A 15,623-nucleotide genomic window follows, 5' to 3' on the forward strand; every position below is an offset into this window, starting at 1 on the left:
AGTCTCCATTTTGGAAGGTTTTGTCGTGTGTTGTTGTTGATGTTTATTGTTGTGACTGGTGTAGATTTGATGAGGCTATGGAAAGTTTTCCCCCCCTCACTTTCAAGATGGCAGCCGATATCTCCTCAGTTGTTTCCTAGACTTCAGCTCTTATTAGCCTGCTGTGATATGTGTGAAGGCAGATGCTTTAAAAATCCTCTCTCTCTCTCTCTCTCTCTCTCTCTCTCTCTCTCTCTCTCTCTCTCTCTCTCTCTCTCTCTCTCTCTCTCTCATATGCTCTTTCAATCTCCCTCTCTCCCTCCCTCCCTCCCTCTCCTTTTCCAGCTCGCGTCTGGCTCACCCTCCTCGTTTGTTTTCCTGCGTAACCGTCAAACCCCATCGAGACCGTGCTGATGACTGAGAATTAGCATTAGAAAGTGTGTATGAAGATGACGTTTAAATGCAGCATGACACATTAAAGAGGACATGCACAGTGAGGAATTCAAAGGGGTGGAACCTGTACATACCAAACACATGACTGGCCTTGTGGACCCCGGGATCACTCAGGGATAGACCCAATAAGACCAAAGGTTTGAGGAGCCAAAACAGATTACACGACTCTTTGATTACACTGATTCCCCTTGTAGCTGTAGTGGTATAGTTTATTTCGTAATTTAAAGGTTGTTCAGGCATGCATGGAGAATGTATATGTTCAGTTTACATACAGTATAGCCCTCAGATGTTGTGTCTAGGGTCAGGGCCTAACCATCAGGGGATTAGGGATCAAAGGTTAGGGATGAAAACCAAAGTAATTAAGCCCTCTGAGTGAATGCTCACAAGTTCAGAGTTTCAACCGAAGTCACGTTGCAGTCCTGCTAGGAGGAAAATTCAGGGCAGCGCAAACTCCAAAGACAAACGCTTCACACTTAAATCCATCGGCACACATTCCTATTTACACGCGTACGCATGATACAGACAGTATGGTACACCATGCGAGATTTTCAGGGTGGTACAGTAGGGCTTGATGTTCTGTGGGGCTTTTCGCCTGTAAATAGACATGGAACGTGCTTCTGCATTGTGTCAGGCCACAGTGATCCTGCCCACGTCGCTGCCCATTCCTCTGCTGCCTTTCCCCCTCGGGCTCCGTCCACGCCAAGCTCGTATCGAATCATTTACATTTACATTTAGTCATTTAGCAGACGCTCTTATCCAGAGCGACTTACAGTAAGTACAGGGACATTCCCCCCGAGGCAAGTAGGGTGAAGTGCCTTGCCCAAGGACACAACTTCATTTTGCACAGCCGGGAATCGACCCGGTAACCTTCAGATTACTAGCCCGACTCCCTAACCTCTCAGCCACCTGACTCTGAATCATACCCCGACCAACCCTAATCTGGTCAACCCTTTCAGCGGCCAGTGGGGTGTGTTCAATTGGAAGGTAGAGGATTAGGTGAGGATCAGCTAGGTTAAATTCATGAATAAAATGCTTCAGATACAGTAGATGTATATAAATATAAACGAGATCAAAAATCTCTGGTGGTCATCCTCCATAGACCTCATGCTCTTTGAAGTCATCATTAGCTGGTTTTTATCAGTGTATTGACTCTAAAACTAGTACCTGAGGGGCTTGTCTGTGTAGTGTTACAGGCCCCAGTGCATGAGTGTTGGATGGATGAAATAAGACTTTGATGTTGATTTTCCATTTGAAGGATTATCCATTTGGGAGTTTGACTCATGCCCATTTTTTTGGGGTCCTCAAGGCTATGTGCTTTTGTGTGGGTGGAGAGAACTATGGTTCACGGCATTATTAATTTATTTACTTCCCCCACCCTCTCTGACTAAAACAATATGTATTGTGTTGGCGTAGTTAGCTAATGAGTGAAACACAAGGCCTTTGTGCCTTTCATTGATTCCTTAAACTGTTTCAGGCACTCTTGATTGTGTGTGCTGTGTGACGCAGCGTAGCTGTGGATGAGTGTGCAAGCTCTGGAGACACAAGTCCATCCTTTGGGCCGTTCTCTTACACAAGCCAATAAGGGGTTCGAGCTGACTTCAGAGGTTGCCTGAGGACGGTGGGAGATGTTGCTCGTTAGCGGGCTGCTCACAAGCGCTTCTCCATTGTACGTAGCCACGTCTCCGCTAGACAGAACCGGCAGAAACACTCCAAAGGGAAAGGAGAGAGTTTCAACGATGGAAGCAGGAACTGGGAAACTTCATTTACAGTACAGTACAGTGTCTCTCTGACAGCACATGGTTCCACAGGAGTCTGAGCTTGCTTATTCACACCACCTTCATATCCCACCAAGTCATTTCCATGACAATGGAGGTCTTTGTACAGCGGTTGCATTGTTTTGTGTTACTCCAAATAATGACGTTGGGGTTATTGTTTTCGATATGTTAATGCTGCTTTTTCCTGCAGGAATACCCTCTTTGAAGTAATCTCTTTGAGCATGCTCCGCCTAAGAAAGCTCTCTCAGGGGAGGAAGTGAACTTTTTAAATGGAATTCTCCTCTCACCACCCTTGAACAGTTGTTTTGCGATTCCACTAACCTTGAGCCTTCGAAGCAGATAAATCCTGTGTGATTGTATTCTGATTAGATTAGGAAGCATAATCTGCTACACATATGTATGGGACTAGCGATGACAAAGTCAGCAGAGATGCAGACTAAATGTAATAATAGCTGCACGCCGGTTGGTGGATGATAGCAGAGATAGCTTTTAGCTAGCCGGGGGACAAACACTCACAGAGGTTTAATCTCCCAGCCACCCCACTGGAAGCCCAACTGGTTTGGCAGAGATTTTCCATTTATGCTCGTTTTAGTGATTCTGGGGGGAAGATGAATTTTGACTTATTGTTTACAGTAATATTTTTCCAAACCAATCTCAGGGATTTATTATAGAAATAATCTTAACATGTCGGGGTTGGATGTGATTAATTGTGTGTGTGTGTTATGTGTGTAGGTGCTTGTGACAGAGAATTGTGGGTTAAGATATTATTGGTGGTTGGCATGTTTTCAGACATATGCCACAATAAACACACTGACATACTCACGTGTTTTCTTAACTAGTTCTTTTCCATGATGGATCACGACTCACATCCTGTTGGTGTGTTTGTGTGTGTGTGTGCATGCAAATGTGCGTGTGTGTATGTATGTGTGTGCATGCATGCATGTGTGTATTCCTGATAGAAAGACAGGATTCCACAGAGCTCAGGCTCGTTGCAATGATCCCTCCCTTTCCCTTTGATAAAGGCCTGAAGTGTGCGTCTGACACCTGTTTCTGCTCCGCACCACCCAACTCTCGACGAGTTCGCTCAAATAAGTGTTTTGATCCTGAATATGGTGGCTATTAAGGCTTGAAAACTGTGTCTCTTGTCAGTAATTCAAAGCTCTTCCTCTGATGGAGAGTAGAGGGGGTATAATGAGGATAGGCATGGTTCTGCCGGATTTAAATATTTCTAAGCTGTCTGTTTGAATACACAATATCTGGGCCAATGTTTAAAGGATACGGTTTGCTTCTTTTGTTCTATTTTTCTATTAAAGAATGGTTGTTATTGAAAACTCTCCCAGACAGACAGATATGGAGTTGGGGAATGAAACGCAAGCTATCAAGAAAATTGAATGAGTCTGATACATTCAATCATTGGATTGGTGCTGTATGTTGGAAAGGCAGCCTGTCTGTCTGATAATCCTGTTTCAGTGGATTTACTAGAAATACAGAAGAGCACTTAAATCAATATAACCTCCTAAATCTTGTAAGGTTTTTTTTCAATTCCATGTATTCAAAACATCAGAATACAATTAAACGGTATTTGATTTCAGCGGCCGTGACGAAACACAAACACTGCATCTCCATATTACCGATAAAGCGTACTTTAGAAGACATTGTCTGTTCTAGCATATGACATTGTTTTTGTCTTTATGACTCTTATTCCATAAAAATAAAACAAAAAGAAACCAAACAAGCCAAGCGATCCTTTCTGTCTGACAGCTTAAGTACAATATTTGTAATCCAGTGATGAGCTTGGAGTGGTTGTTGGACCAGTGCACTCCATCTTGAGCACTCGCTCGACCACTCTAATGATGCCATAGGCTCTAACAATACAACTCATGTTGCCCCAGGTCCCCCCCCCTCAAGCCCCCCCCCCCCTCAAGCCCCCCCACCCCAAAGTCCATCACCAACCGTCTAAATGAATCAATTCTACTACAAACAAATCCCCCCTCTCCACCCCAGTAATCATTGGTATAGTGCCTCTACTGTACAGTAGATTGATCATGGAGTAAAGTGTTGTTGTTCCATTCCTCTTGTGTGCTTGTCTCTCTTCTTCATGCTCTGTCATTACCCTCCCACGGGGCGCCATCAGACTTTAATCAAGTCAGAAGCGAGATCATGCAAAGTGCTAAACGTTTAATACGGACCTCCTTTTATCAAGACTATTGTGTAATGAGGTTGTGCGTGGAAGGACTGACGCAGGGCTGCAGCAGGATACATAGGTGAATGGGTCAGTGATGGGTAAATACTTAATTTTAATGTTTATCAATTTGCTTAAAATGTTTTGTGATCTAAAATCACAAGGTCAAGGGTTCAAAGGGCGAGCGGCAGTTGCTGAAATTTCATTTGATGCAGGAAGATTAGTGAAATCAGATTATTTCATTATTTAAACCATGCAAATGCATGTATGAGATTCTACCAAGACTCATCTTCAGAGAGTACCTTAAACTGCATTTAGAGCACCATTTCATCCTGTCCAACCAACCCCCTCCCCCCAAAAAAAGAAAACAAAGGAAAATGGACATTAAATCAAATACATTTGAGTTGATCCACTCACAACTGGGTCTTCATTTTACGTTAACCGTCAGAGAAAATCATTTCGCTTTCCTGTTTCAGAGTTGTGACAACAACACCATCAATAAATGTTCTTTATTCACATAACGTAATTCCAATATATTTGTACAAGAAAATCAACAGGAACAGGAGCATACTGCATACCTCGGTGTAAAAGCATGTATGGTAGCAGGCAATAAGAGAGTGCTCTTTCCTTTTTATTGAAGTCCCACGGTTACGACATGACGACCTTTCCGGCTTGTCCTTCACCTTTCCGAAGGAGCCTATCACATACCAATCTCCTTGATGCAGCTTTACAATGTGTGAAATGAGCACTTGGATATATATGCCCATATATCTGTTGTGTACATTTATTTACATTTTACATTTATTCATTTAGCAGACGCTCTTATCCAGAGCGACTTACAGTAAGTACAGGGACATTCCCCCCGAGGCAAGTAGGGTGAAGTGCATTGCCCAAGGACACAACATAATTTTGCACGGCTGGGAATCGAACTGGCAACCTTCAGATTACTAGCCCGACTCCCTCACCACTCAGCCATCTGACTCGCAAATGCACACATGTTGTAAAAGGTGGTCCTGTTAATGGGAAAGTGGCTCAAAGGAAGGAACTGTCAGTTCTACGGGGTTACACTTACCGCAAACGCTTCCCCAAGAGGGGGCAGGAAGTTGACATGGGGGGTCAGGATTGGATAATGAGATTTATGGGTGTGTGTGCGGGGGGGGGGGGGGGGGGGGGGGGGGGCGAGGGGTTTAGGAACGGGGAGTGGGAACGGTCTCTGCCGGTTGGAGGAACCGGAGACAGGAAGCTGCACTTGTCTTGTTTCCAGGGGAACTCTGGAGGTGACCTCTGACCCTGAAGGTAATGAGGAATCTGTCTGGTACCTGAACCCGACCCACTTTGTCCTCTCCCTTTGTTAAGTGTGTTGGGAGAGGAAGTGTTACTGGACTGGTATGTGTGTGTGTTTGTATGTGTGTGTTTGTCTGTTTGTGTGTTTGTTTGTTTGTTTGTTTGTGTGTGTCATGTCATGTGTGTGTTTTCTGTCATGGTCGGTATGGTTTCTAACCATGGTGTCCAACATTTGCACTTGAATTGGAGATAAACTGATAATACCGTTGTGGAATAAGTGAATAAATGTAAAACCACTGTAGATAATTACCATGTTCAGGTCTCTGCCAATTCTGATAAGCTGCATTGATAGGCTAACACAATCTCTGTGGTAATTTTTAAAAATAATTACTTGACAATGAATGTGTTTGGTCTATGATTACCTACCTTATTTAGTAATTAGTGGTTAGATTAACCATGTAATCATGTGAATCCACATGGGTAATCACTTTCATCCGCAAGCAATGTTAACCTAAAGAACAAAAGGGATTACCAATGTGTAACCCTGAAAACACACCAACATAGACATGCCCTGGTACACAGACTCAGTAATGCCTGTAAGATCATCACATGTTTCAAATCTTCTGTCTTTGCTCCTTAGTATGCGGGCCGTGGATCGTTAATGCTTCTCAGAATGAGGCAAGCGTTCCCGTGTAACGGTGAAATCGAAACTCTCCAAACTCATATTGACTCATATGTCTTTTGAACCTTGAAGAAAATGGATTCAGGTATGGGGCAAGAAAAAGAAAATTAGAGTGGTTACTTCATGCAACTTTTTTAAAGGCTGAAAGATTGCTTCTCTTTCATGCCTAGTAAGTCTTATTACATACCACCCAGGGGGTGAGAAATCAATTTGTGAAGCTTAAACAGAAATGCCAATTTCATTTTCAGTCAGTGGGGGGAAAAAATGCAATGCGGTAAAAAAAAAAAAAACATAGCATAGCATAAAAGCCCACTGTAAATGGCATATGGACAGTAAATCAATCAGCTTTTGTTCATCTCTCCAGCGTTCATTGCATCTCTGTAGAAATGTTGTCTATTAACTGACTTTACCGCATTTGCGCTTAAGTGCTCAATAATATTTCACACTATCTTCCCCAAGCTGTATCGGTTTGTTGTGCTTTAATGTGCAACCCTATAAAGAGATGATTACCACTGGCTCCTTGCTGTTTTCCTACAATGCAATCAACCGGCAGCCATGACGCCTAATCGTGATGATGTCATAGCATGGGTTCGGAGGAGCGATGAAGCGGGTGAGAGGAAGAAACTTAGCTGCCACATTGATTGTACCACGGCACCAATATGTTGTGCTCACAAGATAATGTTGTTGGAATGTTTTTTTATCGCTTTCCGAGGTCCTTCCGTTTAAGAACTTGTGTGTTTGTCATTAAATGGAAGCTTGTTTGGTTATAGTAGGCATAGATATATATAAAGGGTAGATGTCTCGTCCGCGTTGCCGGACAACGGAGTCGAACGTCCGCACATGGCAGCCATCTTGCTACAGTCAACTCGCTCACCCATAACATTGTGTTGGTGCTACATGTACTTGACCATAACTTGCTCAATTTTCAACCGATTTTTAAACGGTTTGGTTTGTTATCAACGTTAGAGATGTTGTTATGGCACTGCATACTTCTATTCTATTTGTAAAAAAATAACATAATTATTCATAAGTATGCAGTGGCATAACGACATCTCTGACGTTGATAACAAACCAAACCGTTTAAAAATCGGTTGAAAATTGAGCAAGTTATGGTCATTTAAAAAGTACATGTAGCACCAACACAATGTTATGGGTGAGCGAGTTGACTGTAGCAAGATGGCTGCCATTTGCGGATGTTCTAGACTCCGCCATAAGACATCTAGTCTTTATATATATCTATGATAGTAGGTGTAAACAAGAGAGACACAGGAAACAATTGTTTGGAACTCCTGTTGTGTCACATGACCCTCTGCTGTGACTCTCTGCCACTTCCTGTGTTTCCGCGGTAACAATCATGGTTAGTTCCATACAGTGTCACATTGTGTTTCCTGCCTGATGAACTTCCTGCTGTGAACAGCACTCACATTATCCTGACCTGCAAACACAGGGCTGGGAAGTGTGTGTGTGTGCCTGTGTGTGTGTGCCTGTGTGTGTGTGCCTGTGTGTTTGTGTGTGTGCCTGTGTGTTTGTGTGTGTGCCTGTGTGTTTGTGTGTGTGCATCTTTGTGTGTTTCATCATTCTACATACATTTACATGTAGTCATTTAGCAAATGCTCTTATCCAGAACATACGTTCTGCTGGGGAAGGAGAGCGACCATACAAGGAGGGTTAAATAGGGTTGAATAAAAACACGACCCAATACATGTATACTAGTCTTCTATCCTGCAAACTGCCATCCTTCGCCTCAAACACAACCCTCCAAGCTACTGAAACACGTCAAACTACAAATGGATTCCCTCACTGTCAACCACATTGCTTTGCCTATTCTCTCACCATGAGGCACTAATAATTTGTGTACAGTATATATTACAAAACCAATATGTGCATAGATCTTAAACATTCAAGGTCAGTGATGTGATGTTGTCCTGTCATCCAGGCCTGGGAATGAGTGTGTTAATGACGTTATGACGAGCGGCTTACAGGGTCTATTTCTCGTGTGTTTGGAGATGGTCGCAAGCGTTCCCCTTGATTTAATCTTGCTGTTTTCACACACAGGCACGCACACAGTGGACATGACTGAACTCTGTGTTCTTCATCTCTTCTTCTTTCGTCCCTTTGTCTTCTTTTCATTTATCTCGCCCGCCCTCCGTCTCCCAACGTCTCTCACTCGTCATCTCCCTGTCTCTCTCTTCTCTTTTCAACCTCCCTCCCTTTCATTCTCCTCCACCCCTCGTTCTCTCTCTCTCTCTCTCTCTCTCTCTCTCTCTCTCTCTCTCTCGCCTCGCTCTTTTTGCTTTTCTCTGTCTTGTTTTCTTTATTCACTCTGACGGCCGCATCTTTAATAACTTTTGAGGAATTGCCATTGTCCTCTGTTTTTCTCTCTCCTCCGCCACTCCTGTTCTCCTCCGGGAGACAACCAGGCCGGCGAGCAGGAGATAAGTGCCGGATCAAACGTCGTAAAGCTCTCTCATATTTAGTATTCCTCTGCATCTGTGGAGTAGTGAGGGAGGGGGGGGGGGAGGTGTGTGGGAGGGACGGTGTGTGGGACACTACCAATCAGCCATGTATCACTTCCAGCTGTCAAGAGAATTTCAGGGTTTTCAAAGTTGATATTTTCGTAGCGTGCCCTCAAACAACTGAACAATAACTTGCTTTTGATGTGTCCTGGCACTAAAGAAAACTTTCAAAGGATACAGGTTCTTCGGCTGCATGGGAGATGTTCAGCGATTCTACTGCAACGTGGTTTGAATGCTGGTGAGTTTAGAACAGGGTGAGTGTCACATGGCAATATGAAGCACTTCATGCATTTGCATACCTGTATCAATGGGAAAGGTTAGGAAGAATTCTTAGTTGACTGACAAAATAGCATATGTTCCTGAAAGGGTATCAAGTGGGTGGAACACTACAACTGAGAGGCCTTCATCTAATCTAGAATATGACCCATTTAGTCTATGAACCTATATCAAACCCCCATCTTTTTCTTCCATAACTCACAAAATGACAGAGACAGATGGTGCAATTTGATACATGAATTATACAAATTACGACGCTGACAAGTAGACAAATAAACACTTTCACAGTCGATTTGAGAGGGTTACGGGTGGATCTGCGTTGTGTTGCCAAGTTATCTATGTATGATTCCTACCTTAGCTATGAATAATGGAGGTGTTTTTAAAGCGGAGGAGCGTGTTTCTCTACCACAGCCTAGGCTTCCTAATTAGAGGACGGGAGAGGTGCCAGAGAAGACATTTGAGTACCGCACGCGTTGGCACTTCCCAGATACACTCCGTTTTACTGTAAAGTATTAATGAAACTGGTAAACAAAGTGCCAGATTCATTGCAGATTCCTCAACCTCGCCTTCGCCAATTTGCTTCGCTGCGGCGTTAGTCGGATATCGTCATGTTCGCGGCGCACGGGCCCTGTCGTGTGGAGGCTGCGTGCTCATCGGCTCTCTGCTAGCGGCTTCAGGAGTAGGGATGCGTCGTCTTTGAAGATTGCTGTTTGATATGGGATGGTCTTTTCAGTGGATTAATTCAAATGTCACAGACGAGGTGGTCTGTGAGGAGTCACCGTCTCCAGTAGGGAAGTGTCACGCCATGCGGAGATCCAGTAGGGATGTGATAGAATCGTTATTTTCCATGAATTCTGAAGCGCAAGTCAATTTTGAACATCTGAACCAAGTAGTAGCCTAAACAAAGTAAACATTAATTGTGAACGGTTCTAATTTATGACATATTTGCTTGATTATTTATCCTGTATTATAAATTGTCTAAGCTAGGGTTTTAGTTTTCAACCGGAACTTTCTATTCCGGTATAAATACTTTTCTAGTTTCATAGAACATTGTAAACTGAAAGCGTTGCCAAGCTGCAGTCCTCTCTGGTCTTTCTTGGCTTTTGAGCATAAACTGATGCATAGCAATTGAGGGTGAAACATTGAAAAGGTGGACCAGAACAACGCTCTTGTCTAGTGACCACATGCCAGGGAAAGTTTCCCTTTCTGAACAGCACTGTAACTGCATTATTTGTGGCATCATTCTGCATTATTTCCGGAATTAGTTGTTGTTGCATATCCCAAGCTGTGTAGCTCCCATTGTCGAGCTCATTTAAACCACATTTCGTTTAAAAGCATTTGTGTGTTTGTATGCCTGGAGGCAATGAATTATTGACAGAATGTCTTCATGTCATTCTGTGGAAAAAAATGAAAAAAGAAACCGAACAAACCTTTGGATTGTTGCATTGGCGCAAAAAAAAAAGAACAAAAAAACAACTATGAACGCGCACACACATGACGCATCTCACTGCTAATAAAGTAGTATAGGAAGAATTCAAATGAAAAGCATCTGTTTCCTTATGGGTGGTTTTTAAGCGGAAGCGGAGACGGTATTGAATGAAATGGCGTGGTGACATTTGCGCAGGCAATGTCAGACAGGTTGTAAAGCCCACACACTCTCCCCACCGCACACCAGTGTAGTCAATAAGACAATTAATATGTCCTTTGAGACACCCAATTGAGGGCATGAAAATGCTGACACACACAGTGTCCGATCCTACACAATGTATTGGCCAATCTTATTATAGAAAGTAGAAGTCATTGGGTACATCATAAAAGTTAGTGTGCTGTGTGTGTGTGTGTGGGTGTGTGTATGTGCCAGGATTGCCCTCTCTCTCTCCCCAAAGTGTATTAGCGTGAGCAGTGTTCGAGGATCTCTCTGTCATTGACTTCCTGTGTCTTTGCGCCGCGTCCAGAATTGTTATTGGCATAGTGGCGGTGACATCATCGCGTTATAAATAGGACCGGGGGCTCAATTCTTGTTAATTCATCGGTGAGTCAATGTGGTAATCTCTTTCATGTTTAATATGGTGTTTCCATTCCAATGTAGCAAGATGTTTTGTTCATGTTACGATTGAAGTCCCACTCATTACGGATGTATATTCATATTTACACCATATGTGGTGGAGGAACAACAGTATCAGGAATAACGGTGTATAATTAGATCATATATTTTTATACTGACTGCATGAAAGGTGTGGGTCATGTGTGAAGGTCATGTGTGAAGGTCATGCCCTCTTTCTCTCTCTCTCGCTCTCCTAGCTTTCTATCTCTCCATCCCTCACTTCTCACCCGCCTCTCTCTCCCTCCCTCCGTCTCTCTCCTTCTTTCTTTATCTCTCTCTCCCTCCCTCTCTCCTTCGCGCCCGCCCACCTCTCTCTCACTCTCTCCATCTCATTGAGAAGGCCGCACGACCGACCCAGACCCGTGGCAAATAACTGTGCTGTCGTCTTTGTAGGTCAGGCGAATTACACAGCGTGTCATGTTGGTCGCGTACCAGGTAGCAGGGCCCATGGGAGATTTAGTGGCTTTAATTACATTTCTCTGGCCAGCCGCTGAAGAGAGAGGAATTAAAAGGGACTGTTTTCTTAATCAGTTCTCGCTCTGCGGGTAAGCGCTCTGGCCTTTCAAATGAAAAAGAGCATCCAGGCGTGAACTTTCTGCAGCATCCAGTCACGCTGATGGTAAACAATGGTGTGTGTGTGTGTGTGTGTGTGCGTCTACCATGTGCTTTCGAGTCTCGAAGAAGGACATTTGTTCCATTTCCACTCTCTGTTCAGTCTGAATCTGTACCTCTGGGGAGCTTGGTAGAAACATGTTTCTATTGATTATGCCTTGTACAGTAGAAACACGCTCTCCATGGTGCTGAAATAGCCTGGCCATTCACTACATTAATCTTTTGTTCATGCAGATACAAGCTTACAGTAATAGGGGTTGCTACACTGAGATTGGCAGTGCTGCCAGAATGAGCAACATGGAATGTGTGAAGCATCGCCTGAATATGGCATATTCTTGAAATACAATAGATAATTGTTTGATTGAGTCAGCAAGCCTAGTGTAAATTGCACACATAATCACTGCCTGACTATAACTTCAGTCAGACTCCGGGTTAGTGTGTCCCTTTCTCTCTATGCCTCTCTTCCTCTCTCTCTTTCCTTCGACTTTCTCTCCAGCCTTCTCTCTCTCTCCCCCTCTCTTTCTCTACCTCGTTCTCTTGCTCTTCCTCTTTCTCTCTCTCTCTCTTTCCAGCTTTCCCTGTCTCTCATTCCGCCCCCTCTCTCTCTTCCTCTCTCGACCCTCTCTCCCTCATCGTAGTGGGAGAGCGATGGAGAACAGCAGATGTGGATTTACAGCCCCATCAGGTTCCTCTAATGTATAAAGTAGAGCATATAATGGTTATTGAACAGGGGGGGGGAGGGTTGCGGCACAAGATATTTATACCCCGGCCCTCGAGGACGATTACGCCACGGTGAGATTGAGCTGCTTGCCACTCGGAGGCCAAGGGGCCGTTCCCTGGATGGAGGGAGGGATACAGAGTCTCGACCTCCCTCGCAGGGCTGAAGGTCCGGCGGGCCCCATAAATGATCTAGATCCAGCGCGGTCCCAGATGAGAAGGTCTAGGGGTGAGGCATTAATCCCAGAGTGTTGTGATGTGGTAATACGAAGGGGTCAAGGCAGGGGGCAGGGCTGTAGCGGTCGTCCTGGGCTCGCTAGGCTGTGGTTAGGGGCCGGGGTTGATGAGGCGTGACCTTGTTGGCCAGTGGAGGGTCACCCCCCTACCACTCACCCTGCCCCTCCCTCCCACCACCACCCCACCTCCTCCCATTAGACCGCCCTCGTGATAGGGTTAGGTCTCCTCCATAAAGCCCTGGAGGTGGAACTAGGTCCAGACAGCCCTGAAGGTGTGGCTAGATCCAGACGTCCCTGGAGAAGGGGTGTTTGTAAACAAGCGTGAGAACATGAGAACCAAGTCCCTAGTGTTGGATGCTGACTCTGCCAGAGAGCTGTGTCATAGCGGTGATCGATAGCTCGAGGGGAGAGAGCGAACAGGAGAGAGAGACAGAAAGCCAGAAAGAGATAGAGAGGAAGTAAGTGAGAGAGCGTGTGAGAGAGACAGGAATAGAGGGAGTCGGAAAAGAACAGGAAGACGAGCAACAGTGAGTAAAGGAAAGCAGGAAGGGAATGCGAAAAGGAGGGGTGGAGAGGCATTGGCCAGCGAGAGAGAGGGAGAGGGGAGAGGGAGACGGAAGGGGAGGAATGAAATGAGAGTGCTGTAATTGGAAGAAGGAGATTGAAAGATGAGAATAGATAGTGAACAGGGGGGATGAGGGATGGCAGAGGGATGGATGGAGAAATCTAAAAACGGTGGATAAGTGAGTGTAGTGGAGGTAGAGAGGGAGCCCCTGGCTGTCTGAATGGGCTCTGCAGACCATTGGGAAGATCCTTAACTCTGCAGTCAGAACACCTGCGGATAAATAAATCCTCCACAAACACTGAATGATGTGCCAGTGGCATTTGTCGTTGGCCTGATTCACTGGCCCTCAACAGCAGATCAATCCTACAGTATAAACCTCACAGACGCCACACCTACAGCGTGGACATGCCCTAGCATGAAGCCCCACTGTATTGATCATGATGAATCACACAGGCCATAAAGAGGTAGTTGTTGACACACCTACACGGTGGGAATGAGTGGGGAAGTGTTACCTGTCCTGACCTGTTTGGGTGCAGGTGTGTGTGGTTGCTTGGGGATGGGAGGGTGAGAGGGGGAGGGGGGGGGGGGGGTTCTCCCTCAGGTTTTAATCTATTATTGAGTGTCATCTGCTGGTTCACTTTGTTACTTATTCAGATCTGCCATGTACCAAAAAGATGTGTGTGTGTGTGTGTGTCTGTTAAGGGGCATGCGTGTTGGAGAGGAAAGGCAAGAGGGTCCCATTTCAATTACCTGTGAGTCAGTGCTTGTAATCTGAGAGAATTAAGAAATGCTTCTGTTCCTAAAGGGATTTTCCTAGTATTAGTTTATGCTGATATTTCTGCATGATCTCTCATCTGGATTACAGTACACTGCTCACTGATTCAGTTCTGTAATCATTTGTTTCTTGTACATATATATATATATATATATATATATATCTTTAATTTAACCAAATAAGACCTGATTTATTCTCATCCCTCTCTCTCCATCCACTAACCCTCCGGTCCTGATTCCCCGCTGTCCCTTCTAGTCTCCCTCATCTCACTAACCCTCACCTCCACACACACACACACACACACACACACACACACACACACACACACACACACACACACACACACACACACACACACACACACACACCTCCAGGTAGGTACATGCTGTAGTGGAATTGACAGTAGCCCAGTGATAGTCAGCCAAGTCAAGCAAGTGAGCATTTACCCACATGTGCCATGAGTCTTTTCCAATAACGTCAGCATCCCGAAACGCTGCCAAAAACATCCTCGCTCCAGCACAGACAGCAACAGCCATGCTAATAACAACACTGATTTGCATGACCGTTTATTTCTCCTTCCTAGTACACATGAATAAACACAAGCACGCACACACGCACGCACACACACACACACACACACACATAGACTTGCACACTCACACTCTCTCACACATACACACACACTCTCTCACACACACTCTCTCTCACACAAACACACACAATTTTCTTTGAAAAAAATTAATACAAATGGAATGGAAATTAAGCCTGCCATAATTAAACAAGCGTATTAGTATTTTGGCTCACCCCCTCTTTGTCCATTATAATGTACAAGCATGGTGTTCTACGTGGGAGAGGAGGTCCTCTCCCGTCTGCTATCGTCATCCTGAACACGCAGACTTCCATGCTGCCTTACAAGTGCACAGGTACATACAGAACAACCCGATTCACATCCATTCGGGCTTAGCTGAATTTCGAAGTCACAAAGCCCTGCAGAGAGAAACACAACGAGCAGAATTAGCGTTTCCAGCTGAAGCGTTGTGGTCTTCTGTAAATGTGACTTATTGGAGGTGGCAGAAAGTAGAGTGCTCACATGCCTTTGTCACCTTTTGCTTAGGCAGTCAGTGGAGGGTCACCCCCATCGAACTGAGAGCCAAGGTAAATCCACTTGCTCTCAGTTGTTGACCCTCTTCCCCAACACTGTTTTGCATCTCCACTCAGTGCTCAGTAAAAAGCTTGACTGCTTTGCATAATGCAGTGTGGTACTCTGCTCTCTCGCACTCTTCGGCTCCATCAGTACGCCCTGTTTGTTCCGGCTACTGTAAACATGAATATGCATGTCAGAATCATGATTGGTGAAGTAGGTGACCATCTTGACACCGGCAGACATTTTGAATTTGGGAAAAAGTGGTAAGTTCACATTATTACTGAAACAACAAACTGTTGGGCGCTTCAGTTATGGTCTTTACA

At 44.7% G+C, this 15,623-nt stretch overlaps 1 protein-coding gene across 2 annotated transcripts in view; it reads left to right on the forward strand.

Annotated features, from left to right (window-relative positions):
* Positions 1-15,623, forward strand: part of LOC136966370 (protocadherin-9) — a 136,671-nt gene that overhangs the window by 43,022 nt on the left and 78,026 nt on the right. The window contains exon 6 of one of the 2 annotated variants that reach the window (XM_067260870.1): positions 3,171-3,195. The exons of the other annotated variant lie outside the window; for it this stretch is intronic. Within the exon in view, the coding sequence (XP_067116971.1) occupies positions 3,171-3,195 (25 nt within the window). The remainder of the gene's footprint in view (positions 1-3,170; positions 3,196-15,623) is intronic. 2 annotated transcript variants of the gene reach the window in all.

Source organism: Osmerus mordax, chromosome 22 (genome assembly GCF_038355195.1).
Source record: "Osmerus mordax isolate fOsmMor3 chromosome 22, fOsmMor3.pri, whole genome shotgun sequence".
NCBI lineage: Eukaryota > Metazoa > Chordata > Actinopteri > Osmeriformes > Osmeridae > Osmerus > Osmerus mordax.